The sequence below is a fragment of the Sinocyclocheilus rhinocerous genome, unplaced genomic scaffold (assembly GCF_001515625.1).
Source record: "Sinocyclocheilus rhinocerous isolate Xijiao unplaced genomic scaffold, SAMN03320098_v1.1 scaffold1234, whole genome shotgun sequence".
Classification (NCBI taxonomy): Eukaryota; Metazoa; Chordata; class Actinopteri; order Cypriniformes; family Cyprinidae; genus Sinocyclocheilus; species Sinocyclocheilus rhinocerous.
In genome coordinates, this window is record NW_015656153.1 from 897066 (window position 1) to 910632 (window position 13567).

General features: G+C 38.6%; 1 protein-coding gene across 2 annotated transcripts in view; it reads right to left on the bottom strand.

The window, feature by feature from the left end:
* Positions 1–749: 749 nt before the first annotated feature.
* LOC107719472 (protein GREB1-like) overlaps positions 750–13567 on the bottom strand; it is a 30360-nt gene continuing 17542 nt past the window's right edge. The window contains exons 11-32 of one of the 2 annotated variants that reach the window (XM_016526890.1): positions 12932–13282; positions 12210–12338; positions 12024–12125; positions 11730–11927; positions 10369–10549; positions 10100–10283; positions 9523–9659; positions 9065–9413; positions 8833–8948; positions 7487–7692; positions 6016–6491; positions 5832–5934; positions 4822–4977; positions 4569–4708; positions 4254–4415; positions 3877–4081; positions 3626–3788; positions 2936–3157; positions 2715–2850; positions 2401–2601; positions 1427–1565; positions 750–1303 (exon numbers count right to left, since the gene is read on the bottom strand). In XM_016526890.1, coding sequence (XP_016382376.1) covers positions 1251–1303; positions 1427–1565; positions 2401–2601; positions 2715–2850; positions 2936–3157; positions 3626–3788; positions 3877–4081; positions 4254–4415; positions 4569–4708; positions 4822–4977; positions 5832–5934; positions 6016–6491; positions 7487–7692; positions 8833–8948; positions 9065–9413; positions 9523–9659; positions 10100–10283; positions 10369–10549; positions 11730–11927; positions 12024–12125; positions 12210–12338; positions 12932–13282 — 4109 coding nt within the window. In that variant the 3' untranslated portion in view covers positions 750–1250. Of the gene's footprint in view, positions 1351–1426; positions 1566–2400; positions 2602–2714; positions 2851–2935; positions 3158–3625; positions 3789–3876; positions 4082–4253; positions 4416–4568; positions 4709–4821; positions 4978–5831; positions 5935–6015; positions 6492–7486; positions 7693–8832; positions 8949–9064; positions 9414–9522; positions 9660–10099; positions 10284–10368; positions 10550–11729; positions 11928–12023; positions 12126–12209; positions 12339–12931; positions 13283–13567 lie in introns of both variants that reach the window. The other variant, XM_016526889.1, reaches the window with a different exon arrangement.

Consider the following 13567-nt stretch of genomic DNA (forward strand, 5'->3'; position numbering starts at 1 on the left):
CATTATTTTGAAAACATTTGGAACAACCAGTTTACTCACACAATGCCACCAGCAACCATGAGGTTAGTGCCCTCTGCTGGTCATATTTAATACACCAGGCAGCTTGTAAAATCTATTATCGTAAATATTATAAAGAACACTTTTGATTTCTGAGCCAATTAAATCATAACCTTCAGCTCTAATAAAACAATCAGCATCAGCATCTCTACCACCATTATACTTTTTTAACTTGTAAAAAACACATTTTCTATAATTACTGTGTAATATAACAGATCAAAAATCGAAACACTGCCCAATTGAGCTAACAGTTATTTCTATCTACAAGAAAATCAGTAGTAATGGAATATTAGTGTAATTAAGGCAGAGATTAGAGTAAATTAATAATAACAGTTAAGGGGCAGGTATTGAAAGCTTCGTCTACTTACAGCACTGATACTAAAAGTTAATTTTCAAATATGTCTTTATGGACTGAGGACCAAGAGGTTATCTTTAATAAAATGTATAGTCAGTCTGATTAATCAGTCTGAATAAGCTCTTTTGCACTACAAATCATTATATCTGCACTGTTGTTTACTTCACTGGTTTGCACTCTATCTGCCATGTGCCTTGTGCTGCTTTATATATATATTTTTTTACATTTTACCAGATAGATTGTTGAATAGATTTATACTTTCCTTCAGGCGGTAAAAATGTGATTGTTCTGCCCTCTAGTGTTCATAAAGTGGTACAGCGGAGACTGTAGAGATACATAAGTACTTTAATGACATTACCCCCTCATCCACACTCATCACAGAACACGCCAAACACAGCTACAAAAATACTCTTTTCTACAAAATACTTCAATCTGTTCTTTTAACACTTCATAACTGTGCATTAAGCTTACGTTAAAAGATTCGGCTGTGACAGAAAAAACTATTAAAACACAGAAAGATAAAAACAGAAAGGTCACAGTAAATAAATACATTTTAAACAAAGATGTGAGTAAATCTGGTTTTGATGGTGCATCCATATGCAATGAAATAATCTTAGACATTTCCTGTATGATCTTAAAAAGAGAGAGAGAGAGAGAGAGAAAAAAACAACAGCAAGCAAGCAGCAAATTTACAGCACATCCTGTGCATTATATACAGAGCTAATGTTATATATTAGACCGGACAGATGTGATTGAGTCTTCAGGTTTTGAGAGTCATATGTGTTTTCCTGTGAGGAAAAAGAGAGGCTGGTCCTCTTTGGCGTTGGCGGTCTGAAACTCATCGCTGAGACGAAACCTCCACTCCTCCTCCAGTTCCAGCCGAACTACAGTCTGACGTAGAGAGCTGCGGTTAGGACAGATCACACACAGAGTCGCTCCTGGAGCAAAAAAGTTTTCATGTGTTAAATGGACAGACAGATAGATGGATATATTATTTATCTCCCTGGTCTTTACCTTTCAGGAACTGGAACTTTTTAAGGAATCCAGGAGTCACAAAGGAATCACAGAAGTATAAGAGGAGGCCACTGAAGAGCAGACCAGTAGTGCTGAAGTTAATGGAGTGAGGTCTGGAGCTGACAAAACAAACAGTCACCTGGGAACAGACAACAAAACAAAAAAACTATTTAGAGTCATGTGAAACTATGGAGGATAGGTCACACAGTAGCGATACAACAGGTACACTTTAAGGTTCCTTTAAGTACCATGGTATCACCATCTAGTTCCACCAATGCAGGGCTGCAAGATTTGGGAAAAAACCCAAAAACACACACACACACACACACCTCAAAAATGGAAATAAATAAATAAATTAAATAAGCTGTGACTATGATTTCAAATGCAATTAAAAAAAAAAGAGAAAAAAGTAAAAATACATAAATTAATAATAAAACAATAACTACCAAGTGTGTAGTGCTTGTTTGTAGGGCTGCACAATTTAGCCCAAAATCAATATGACTCTAAAATAATAATAATAATAATACAAAATAAAAATAGTAAATAAAATAAATGTTACTATTGTAATATTTCACAGTAAAAAACAAACAAATTAAGTAGAAAAGTTATCATTTTATTTTACAATACAACAACAAAAATTATAGTCCTAATTCTTCATTTTCAAACATTAAACCAACAAGCTTTTATTTTGGCAGAAAACTGCTTAAACAGCTTCACTTTTGTTGACAACAGCGGGTTTATTTGCCACATTGCTTTCCCAAATGCACATTACAAGCCATCCATACCAGCACATGCAGAGATGGAGTTTTGTGATTCTCTGAAACATGCAATGCATCTATTTAATTAAATTGCAGCCTTTGCAATTTGATAATTGCAAAGTAATATTGAGATTTCAGCTTTATTTCAATTAATTGTCCAGCCCTACATCAGTCTACTATGGAATTTTTTAAGGTATTAATAGTCTGTTGAAGTACCTCTGGGCCGAGGTTCAGGTAGCAGTCGACAGAGAGGACTGGGTGGCTGTAGTTTTGGGCGCTGAGGGGGAAGAGGCGATGGCTGGTGTGCTGGAGGTATTTCTCCAGCAGTAGCTGAGCTGGTGTGGCCAGGAACAGGTGCTTGCTGTCTGGAGCACAGATGTACTGAGTAGGCTGGATTGTGGTGGGGACATCGGTCACCTGTGGAGAATTCACAAGAACCATCATTTTAGTAGTTGCATGGAATATGATTGTTTTTACAGATCTATAGAGTAAAACATCAATACAGTTTTGGACGTTGGTTAGAAACTTGCCTTAGTCTTGATGATGAAGGTCCCATATCCACCAATGGCGATCTGCTTCTTCATCACGCTGAAGTTGTTAAACCTGCAGATGAGGAGGCCTGCACTGTGGGCACGCAGGTTGAAGTCCACATCATCACATGTGAAACTATTGTGGAGAGAGTGAGATGTGAATATTTGGACAATAATGGAGAAAAAAACAACCAAAGTAGCTGGTCTTTCTAGAAACTCACCGGTTCTGGTTGTACTGCACATTCTGTGTGAGGTCCACGTTAAGTAGCAGGAAGTCATGTAGGTGTCCACGCGAGAAGGGCTCTTTTTGCCGTCCGGCCCCATCTCCACGACTGGACCACTTCCTCATCCCGCATAAGCCATATTGAGTAATATCTGGAATAGACTCCATGTGCTGAAGAACCTGTTTCAAGGACACATTTCTTTCTGTCCCTGCAGTACCGCTGAAAAACATAGAAATACATTACTTAAAACAGAAGGTCAAAAACAAACAGTGATGGACCAATATTAAAATTATGTTCCTATATTTCCTGACCAATGTCAGTCTTTTATGATGAATGGATAAATTTATTTTTCAGTTTATTTTTAATTTTGTAGTTAATTTAGGTTTTTTAATGTATAAATAATAATATTCATAATAATAGAAATTATACTCACAAAAGAGTAATTTCTAGCTAAAAAATACATTTTACATAATTTGTTTTATTTTAATTTAAGTGTCAACGCACCTTTTTAGATTGGCACCTTTTTAGAAGATGTAGTTAAAAACTGTAGTTAATAATAATAATAATAATAATACTCACAAAAAGTAATTTTTAGCTAAAAAATAAATCAAATAAAAATGAATAAAGTAAATATATGAATAATTTGAAAACAAAAGTGTAAATAAATTGAATCACAAAATTAAGCACCTTTTTGCATCAACATCAACACTGTTCCACATTACACAAGAATCGTCTGCGAGGATGATGAAGGGCCAGACGTCTTGTGGCCGACTGCCATGCTCCACTCTCCGGCTCCGCTCTAACTCCAGGTTATGATAAGACAGCTCTTTAATCAGAAAATGTGCTGCTCCTGAGTACGTGGGAGAGAAGGCAACTTTATTAAAGTCCTCACTGACATCAACATCAATAGATCAATATGATAATCTCCTGATGGTTACCTATTCCAGCTCCATTGAAGATAGTGGGTAGGACAAGCATTATATGGTTGGGCCAGTATTTCTTGTAGACGGCCATCTCATACTCTTTAATCACTAGAATGTGCAGGTGGGTGGCTCCTTCCATTGCATGATACAGATTAAACAAGCCGTGCTCATGGCGACCAGTGGTGGGCGTGAATATTGGGCTTTTGATGGCATCAGGATTCTGCAAACATCAAATCTAGCTTCAGTTGTCAAGCTTAGTTAAATAAACCCTTTTAGAAGACATTAGCTGTATATCGAAACTATTAAGTTAACATATAATTGCCATCATGTACTCATGGCACATTTATGTACTCATTTTACATGTACTCTACTAGTTGACTGCTGGTTTGTACCCAATCGGAAGTGAGGGGCAGTCTCATGCTCTCCAACTGGCCTCCTGATTGGCTGAAGGAGAAGTGATGCTCCTTGGATTTGGGAATGATGAAGTAGAGCTGGATTTCCTCTCCCAGCAGAAGGTGAGAGAAGGTAAAGGCATGCAGGGTGGACTCGTACAGCTGCCAACAGATAATCAACGTCCCAAAATACAGGCAGACCAAAACACACATAATAATATAGATTAGTCTATGGATCAGAATCTCAATGCTACCATTGACCAGTCAGATTCAAGTATTCAAGAGCGCTGTGTAATAAACTGTATTAGGGCTCACCTGATACTGCGGATTGAAACCCATATACTGGTGACACTGCTCACAATGATGGTATGTGTTGTAAGCTGCATATTTAGAGAGTTTTATCCGTGCCGTTCGCCTGTGTAGATACACATCTTCCTGCCTTCTGGAGTTTCCATCTAAAGCATTAAAGAAAAAACAAACAATTTCAATGATACTAGCCTATTAAAATAGCCAGAACTGCTATAGTAGGGCTCAACTAAACCATATGTGATAATCTTGATGGTCTCACCATTTGAATTTGGAGTGAAGTCTGGTGAGTAGACAGTGCTGATGTCCTCGTATTTAGGATCATGGATGGTGTAATCAAAGGGCATCCCTTGTACAGTGTCTGTATTGGGCCACAATGCAATGGGCTGATGATATCGCACCAAATCTTTCTCGCAATCTGGAGAAAAAAGTATTAATCATTTCACTGATACAGCACTAGTGTAGCATAATTCCTGAACAAATCTTATGAGTCTGTTTTTTTTTAGTGAAACAAAAACAAAGCAACGCAACCAGTTTACTCCTTGAATCCTGAACTAATGACTCTTAAGAGTTGGTTCTTTTTAGAGAACAAAAAACATACAGCGCAACCAATGTAGTCTTGATTCACAAATGAATTATTCTTATGAGTCGGTTCTTTTCAGCGAATCAAGACTCTACAGTGCAATTAAATTGATTCCCAAACTAATAATGTGATTTCTAAAGGGCTGATCACTACACTTTTTGCTCCATTAGCTTCCATTCATACGTATGCAAATGTGCGAAGGAAACGGGAAGACGGGAAAGTCAAGCTCACGCGAATTTCGCTGAATTCCAAAGTTCAAGTTTGGTAAACTCTGACCTGTGAATTTGTATCACGTGTACACATGTGACCAACAGAAGATCGATACGTGCAGCAAAAAAAATAAATAAAAAAAACTGAATATTTTTACATTTTAGACGTATTATATATCAGTTAACACTTTAGTTTGGGGACCAGCTGTCACTATTAACTACAACGTTTGGCTCAATAAATTCCTAATTTGCTGCTTATTAATAGTAAGGTAGTTTAGGTATGGGGTAGGATTAAGGGATCTAAACTGAATAAGGTCATGCAGAATAAGGCATTAATATGTGCTTTATAAGAACTAATAAACAGTCAATGTGCTAGTAATATGCATGCTAATAAGCAACTAGCTAGCAGTAAGAATTGGTGCCTAAACTAAAGTGTTAACATATGACATCATATTACAACGTTTGTGGTATAATACTTACTGCAGTTGATGTCCTCCTCATCGTAGATGTCCACCTCCATCAGCCTGATCAGCATGCGAGAGAGAATACCCAGAAACTGCAGATATGCCCCAGTCTTCCCCACCTGTACACACACAACAAATTCCATTTTAACCCACCAGCCAAATACTGACAGTAGCATCCAGTGTTTCAGATGCTCGTTTACCTGTGGTGGCCCACTTAGCAGCAGCTTTCGTGGGTGGAAGTTATCGGTGCGTCCTTCAGCTCGGTTACTGCTGTCCATGTGGTGGGGTTTGGGGACTGTCCACTGGCGATAGTACAGCGACTGCTCGGTGCAGGTCATCATTTTGCTGAGGAGAGGTCTAAAGGAGCTGACCCACTCTACCGAAGAGTGTGGGAGGAAGGAAGTGGACTTGGGCAGGCCACTGGAATCCACTGTGGTGATGAGGTCGTAGACTGTTTTAGGGAGCAGCACCACAGGTGGGCGGCTGAGATTGCGTGCCCAGGAGCAGTTCTGCCGTAGAGGTGAGGCCCGTGTGGACGAAGAGCCGGATGAGGTGGATTTGGACTGCCGCCTCTGGTTGGGCTGCTTGTCTGGATCCAAAGGAGTCCAGTCAGACTGAGGGTGCTGAGACCCAGCTGGGGAGGCCTGGTTACCCACTTTAGGGAGATCGTTGTTTACTATAGACCACCAGAGAGATAAGGTCAGTGCGAGAGAAGTATGTAAGTGTGTAAGACCTTTGAATTCACCAGTTTCAGGAATCTTTCCGAAAACAAAGCTGTCCCAAATCCCAAAACAGACCTGTTTCACAAAGCAAATTTAGGCATTCCACTCAGGATATCAGTTTGATTTAATCAGTATATCAGTTATAAACAGAAAAAATTGGTTTGAAATTGAAAGAATGATGCTACAACTTACATTTGCTCCAAGAATTACAAGCACTTTTGTTTGGCATGCTTTTAGCTAACAACCCAGTGTTACAATTAAAGGACAACTTCTGCCGACAAATAAACATGCTCATCTGGGGCAGGTAACGTGGAGAAAGAACATGCATAGTTCATTTATATACAGTGGGTACGGAAAGTATTCAGACCCCCTTAAATTTTTCACTCTTTGTTATATTGCAGCCATTTGCTAAAATCATTTAAGTTAATTTTTTTTCCTCATGTACAGGCAATGAAACAATACAAGGCTGGTTGAAAGTTATCCTTAATTTGAATTTAAAGTAAATTTTAAACAATTATGGATTCTGATATTTATTGATTCATTGTGGTTTGGGTTTTTGGAAATGTCTCCAAAGGATGAAACAGTTCTACCTATGTGAACATGCAGTCATTGAGGTGGTTAATCTCCATTTCCTCTTACTTCCTTACATGAGGTGTTGAAGGATAACGAGGAGATGCTGGAGTCTCGGGAGAGAATCCTCTTCCTCCCAAAAGTTGTGTTGAAGACTGTGTTAAAACACAGATGGCATGAGGCTGAGCTGACTAATAGATGGATAGTCTTTTTCTCTGACTATCTGAAGGTTTGGGGCAGTTGTGGTGTGCCTTGACCACATCAATGTTTGTCCAATTTAGCGTTTACATATACCCACTCATTTCATATATATTTAAAACAAAATGGTATATTCTCAGTTTAGTAAATACTTCATGTTTTCAGGTTTTGCAATACTGACCATCCACTACAACCTCCTCGTCCTCGTTGTCAGTGCTGCTGAGTTTTTCAGGGTCACTCTCAGACAGGTCACGGCGTGGCTGTGGCCCGTGCTGGCCATCTTGTTTTGTCTTCAGCAGGTACGTGGCCAATCCCAGCTCCTGCTCGAGAGTGGTGCGCTGCAGAGACCAGCAGCTGATAACACGCAGGTCACAGTACTTCAGAGATCTGAGGACAGAGGAACAACACGGTAAGCCTGAGTATAAACCATGAAACTAAAGCTGTTGGTTTAAAATCTAGTATTTTGCTAAGACTATTTGACCCAAGAATTTCCATGAATTTTCCATCTATAATGATTTGTGATTATTAAATTAATGAATAATGATTCATTTGGATTCAGACTGATTTACTAATGAACCATTCATACTAATTTGTGAATCGTTTTGAATGATCCATTAAAAATTGAACTTTAAAAAAAAAAAAAAACACTAAAGCTTGCAAGCATGTTTTACTACAGGTGCATCTCAATAAATTAGAATGTCGTGGAAAAGTTCATTTATTTGGTTTGCATAAGAGCAATTTTGTATATTACACAGACATTTATAAATATTTTATAATATTATATAAAAACATTTAAAGTTGTATTAATTTCTATGACTTTTCAAGGCTTGCATGTAGATATGCATAGGTTAAACTTGCTTGACATTTTGAATGTAATAAAACTGTCAAATAACCTCTAAAATAAAATAAAATAAAATAAAATATTTGAGTCAAATTGCCACAGGTAACTATTTTTCTGAGGTCTTGCAGACCTGTACAATTTCCCAAAACCATTATTTGGACAAACTAACAAAATAGAAATGGGCCTTTTAAAGCTTGCTAATGTATGTAAACGATTCATTAAAGCTGCAGTCCGTAACTTTTGGCACTCTAGCGGTTAATAAACAGAACTGCGTGCGTCTTGCGGAAGAACACTGTAGCCGGAGCTACTTCTCTCTGTTTATGTCTATGACAAATCATGCAGGTACCGGGCTACTCCGCAGCGATACCTACCCAAACCAGTCTAAAATAGTCCGAATATAAACACTTAATATAGGTGTACTGTAGTGATTCAGGACAATCCAAAAACACGGTATGGAAAATGTTTTCATGATACATGATGATTCATTATATACATTTTGAACACAAAAAGTTACAGACTGCAGCTTTAAACATTTCTAGGAAACTACTCTTAAGTATTTTTAATTATATGAAATGCAATAAAAAAAGTAGATAAGCGCTGGATGCCTGTAATGTTGTCTAAAATTTAACAAGCATTCTGCATCAAGCTTATTCAAGTCAAAAACTTAGTTCCTGTGAGTGTTTTACCTGGGTAAAGACTCTCCAAGTGGATCCATGCCGGTTAAGATGAGGATACAAGGTAAAGCCTCCAGCTCTAGATATGTCCGAGGAGCCCAGTCTGGGTCCAAGATTTTCAGCCATACCTGGAGTCATATAAAAAGCAAAAGGGTCTACGCTTTAGGGATATAAAGAAGAATATGGACACAAGAATAAATGTAATTTATTTTAATAAAAAAACAAATAGATTAAAATTAAATACCCTCAGTTGGTCCAAGAAGTGTTTTCCTACAGTGAGAGCAGAGCATGGATCCCCCAGGATGACCTCAAACTGCTTGTGAAGGCCGAGTCTGTTGCGGACATGGCAGAGGCGCTGGTGAGCGAAGGCAGCGAGAGCTGGGGAGGGGATCCTCAGGAGCAGCATGTGACCGTGATGGCTGGGACACCGCTGGGATGTGTTGAGAAGGCACTGCACCATCTCCAGCGTCTCCACTGAGATGTGCTTCTGTAGAGCCTGTAAAGCCTGGCCACCCGCTGTTACCATCAGGGCCAGAGAGTAATGCTGGATCAGCACGTGGGTGCGAATCACTGCACTGTGTAGTTTTGGGAACCTGAGACGACGTAAAGGAGATTTGTCAAGCTGCTAAAACATCATACAAAGAGAAGAAACAAGGCCAAAGTTTGGGATCCTTCAGAAATGCTGATTTACTGAAAACAAACCTCTCTTCCAGAGCAGCAGCCATGCTCTCAAATGAACTGTCATATCGTAGCAGAGGAAGGCCACTTCCAGAGCGGGTCGTCTCCAGCAGCTCAGATACACCAAAGTACTTTGTCTTCTCGTGATAAAGATCCACATCCTAGGTATGCAAAAACAGTTTGCATTTTCACAATTTCCCAAAACCATTATTTGGACAAACTAACAAAATAGAAATGGGCCTTTTAAAGCTTGCTGATTTATGTAAACGATTCATTAAAGCTGCAGTCCGTAACTTTTGGCACTCTAGCGGTTAATAAACATAACTGCGTGCATCTTGCGGAAGAACACTGTAGCCGGAGCTACTTCTCTCTGTTTATGTCTATGACAAATCATGCAGGTACCGGGCTACTCCGCAGCGATACCTACCCGAACCAGTCTAAAATAGTCAGAATATAAACACTTATTATAGGTGTACTGTAGTGATTCAAAAACAGATGGACAAAATGTAAAATCATTAGTCATGGTTAACCGCTTTGGGCGATTTCAAAGTTCAGTTTCCAGTAGCTGGTTTAAATAGTCAGTAGTATGTGGTATTCTTACATTGTTGAATCCAGAAGGCCAGTGGATTTCATTGTAAGGGCTGATTCGTGTGTACTGAGTCTGCAAGGTGAAGGGGAACGAAGTCACGTGGAGCATCAGGATGTTGGGAGCATCTCGAATCTGCCTGCAGTTCAACAGACTGTCCACTAGTCCCAGACTGGAGTCTCCTCCACTGCACTGCCCACTGTCATAAGAATAAAGATACAGAGATAGTTCCACCAACAGCCAAGCAAAGAGGAGGCTTAAAAAGAGAATCACAGGAGACATACCTGCTGATGTCCCAGTGTGCGTGATCGTGCACGAGTATGAAGAGCGTGTAGGGGTTCATCTTGGATTTCTGAATGAGGCTGTTGATTTTTCCCACTGCGCTCTGGTTCAGCTTTACCACGTACTGCTCAGCCTCCTTCACCGACAAGCAGGCTTGGTCCAGTCCTAACTCCCGTAACACCCCTGGAAATACAAGGGCAGGACGTGAGATCTATCTGCAATATGTAATATAATTGCTCGATGGGATTTCTCAAAGCCTGCGATGTAAAACACAGCTTATTTGCTAATTAAAACAAGGACGAGACCTTCAACTTTCTTTTAAAAAGGGAAATGTCAAAAAGGGAAAGAAAATTGCGTTTTTGTGTAGAAGTTTTTCAAGTGTACTGTTAGTATACTTCTTTTAAACAAAAAGTAGATTAATGATAGAGTAGATTTTAATATTTATCAGAAATATACTTAAATTATATTTAAGCATACTTGCCTTATTCTGTCATATATAGTATATACTGTATGTATTTCATGTATACAGAAAAGTTTAAGTATATCTGGCCTAACTTGTAAAGATACTTTTGGGACAATTAAGTACAAAAAAATACAATTACGTATACTTGCCTTATATGTAAAGTACAAAAAAATAGTAAATTTTAAATATGATGTTAGGTTCACTTAAACAAAACACAGTATAACTGCAGTATAAAAACGACATAGTCGTTTACTGAGAGTATACTTCAGTTTACTTTTGTAAACTAAAAAGTGGGCTAGAAGTGAATAACTAATAAACTGCAACAGTTACAGTATAAAAACATAGTTACACTTAAAATACACTTAAAAGTATACTTTTATAAACTACGTGGTACAATTTACTTCCAAGAAATAGTACACTTACAAGTATTCTAACAGGACACTGATTTTAGTTTACTTATTTAAACTTTACTTAAGTTTACTTGATGAAATTAACTTCAAGTATACTTTTTTTGTAAAGCCCCGTTCACACCAAGAACGATAACTATAAAGATAACGATAAAAATATAGTTCTAAAAATCGTTCTCAGTATTAAAGAATAGCAGAGTCCACACCACAACTATAACGATAAAGGCGCAGAGAAACGATATCGTTGTAATCATTTTCAGAACGATTTTTTCCAGCTGATGAATGATAAAATTTTGACGGCCAATCATAATCAATCCTGCTGTCACGAGCTTGAGAATTTAAAGCGGCAGACGAGTGTGTGCATAGAATAAACAGACAATATCGTTCACTGGCGTGGACGCTAATATCGTTGTCTTTATAGTTATCGTTCTTGGTGTGAATGGGGCTTAAGGGTGCAGTAGAGTCTCATGGGTATTGAGTAGCAGTACTCTACCTGAGTTCCACAGGTGAAGGACGACTTGATGAAAAGTGACCTCTGAAGGTGGAACGCAGATTAAGAACTCAACCTTGTCGAAGGAACCGAGGTCCAGGTTCTGTGTGCTGGAATCAGCGATGGCGCAAACATGCGAGAGCAGCTTCCGAGCCATGGCAAGCTGTATGGGCCGAATCTCGTGCCACTCTACATAATATTCTATTGATAAATACGAAGTGTTTACACACCCTATGCTCAATGTATATATCTCATTAACTTCATACTTGGATACTTTCAAGCACAAGTCAGTCTCACCCGCACACTTGGCTTTAGGACTGTCTCCTGATGGTTCTATGCTAGAATACTGGACATTGTTCTCAGGACTGGCTTTCTCCAGCAAGGCCTCCACATCTCCATCTGATAAGTGGTATAGAAATGCACTTAAACTCTGTATGGGGAAACCGCAGCAGTGAGATCCATGTATTAAACCAGAAGCCTTACCTGGACCCAGAGAACTGAAATAGGATCCCAACTCTGCTGCCATCCCAGAAGACAGTTCATGGACGATCTCTCTCACACAATCATTGGGAGAGAGAAGACTCTCAGCTAAAGCACGAGTCTGGTGCTTCCCTGTGTGATAACGTGGATATTGTAAAATGAAAATAAAATTTCAGATCTACATGATTATTGCATATGGTTATTAAAATTATGGGGAATACAGATAAACCATACAGACTGAAAACCATAAATGTATAATATTTTGTGTAAATAAATCATAATAAAAAAGTTTTTTAGCATTGTCAAAGTTAAAGTGATATAATTTAGATATGAAATATCTATGCTATAATTAATGCTATAATGCTTTAATGCTATAATTTTTTAGCACATTTACCAAATTTAAATATTATTACTGCTTTGTTATTATAAAAAAAAATGGTGAGATTAATCACAATTTTATTATGTTGACAGCTGTAGTTTTTAATCTTACATTTAACAGTGTTATTAAATTATTAGTGTTTCTGAAAGCTAAACTTTAAGCGAGTGTTAGATTATGGCAAAGGTAGTCTAAATGTAAAACTAGGTGAAAAGAACATGCACAAATAAATATCTAATATGAATACCTATAATATGATACAACCAATATGATACAGATATATTGTGCATCTATAGTCTAAAAGCATAAAAAAACTTTACTATTAGTAGTACATTTATAACCCTCATACCTGTCACCACCACACATGACTCTATTTCCTGGCTCCTGTTCATGCAGATGATCACCACATAATTGGTCTGGCTCAATCTGCCATCTACTAGTCTGTGGAAGGTGTCCTCCAGCGCTTCAGCTAGAGAGGGCGCCGTGTCCAGCACCAGAACTCCCTCCCCGCATGAGCTGGTGGCCAGTTTGGCCAGCCAGGGGAGCTGAGAGGGAGTGAGGGGCTGTGCGAGGCAGGGGAGAGGAGGTGGAAACTGTGTATGCGTCTGCTGATACTGCCGGATCTCCGTCAGGTGTGACTCGCGCCAGGAACGCATGAAGATCTGCTCCAAGTCTTCCATCAGAGGAGCCTGGTCAGGTGCTGTTGCAACATGATAGGTAAATGCACTTACACATACTGTACAGACACATATAATTGTTAGGAGTCATTTTACAGTATATAATGTAAAATAAGTATAAATAAATAAAATATTATTCAAACAAAGTCCAACAGTAGAGAGTGCATCTCGGGGTTCTGGTGCTGTAAGGTCAAGGTTCTCTCTGGTCTAGGGTTTATTACAGTCCATCAAAGAATACTTCAGAATGACCATGGCACTCTTGTGAATTAAAAAGCCTTTATTATCAAATGGCTACATCCAAGAAATCT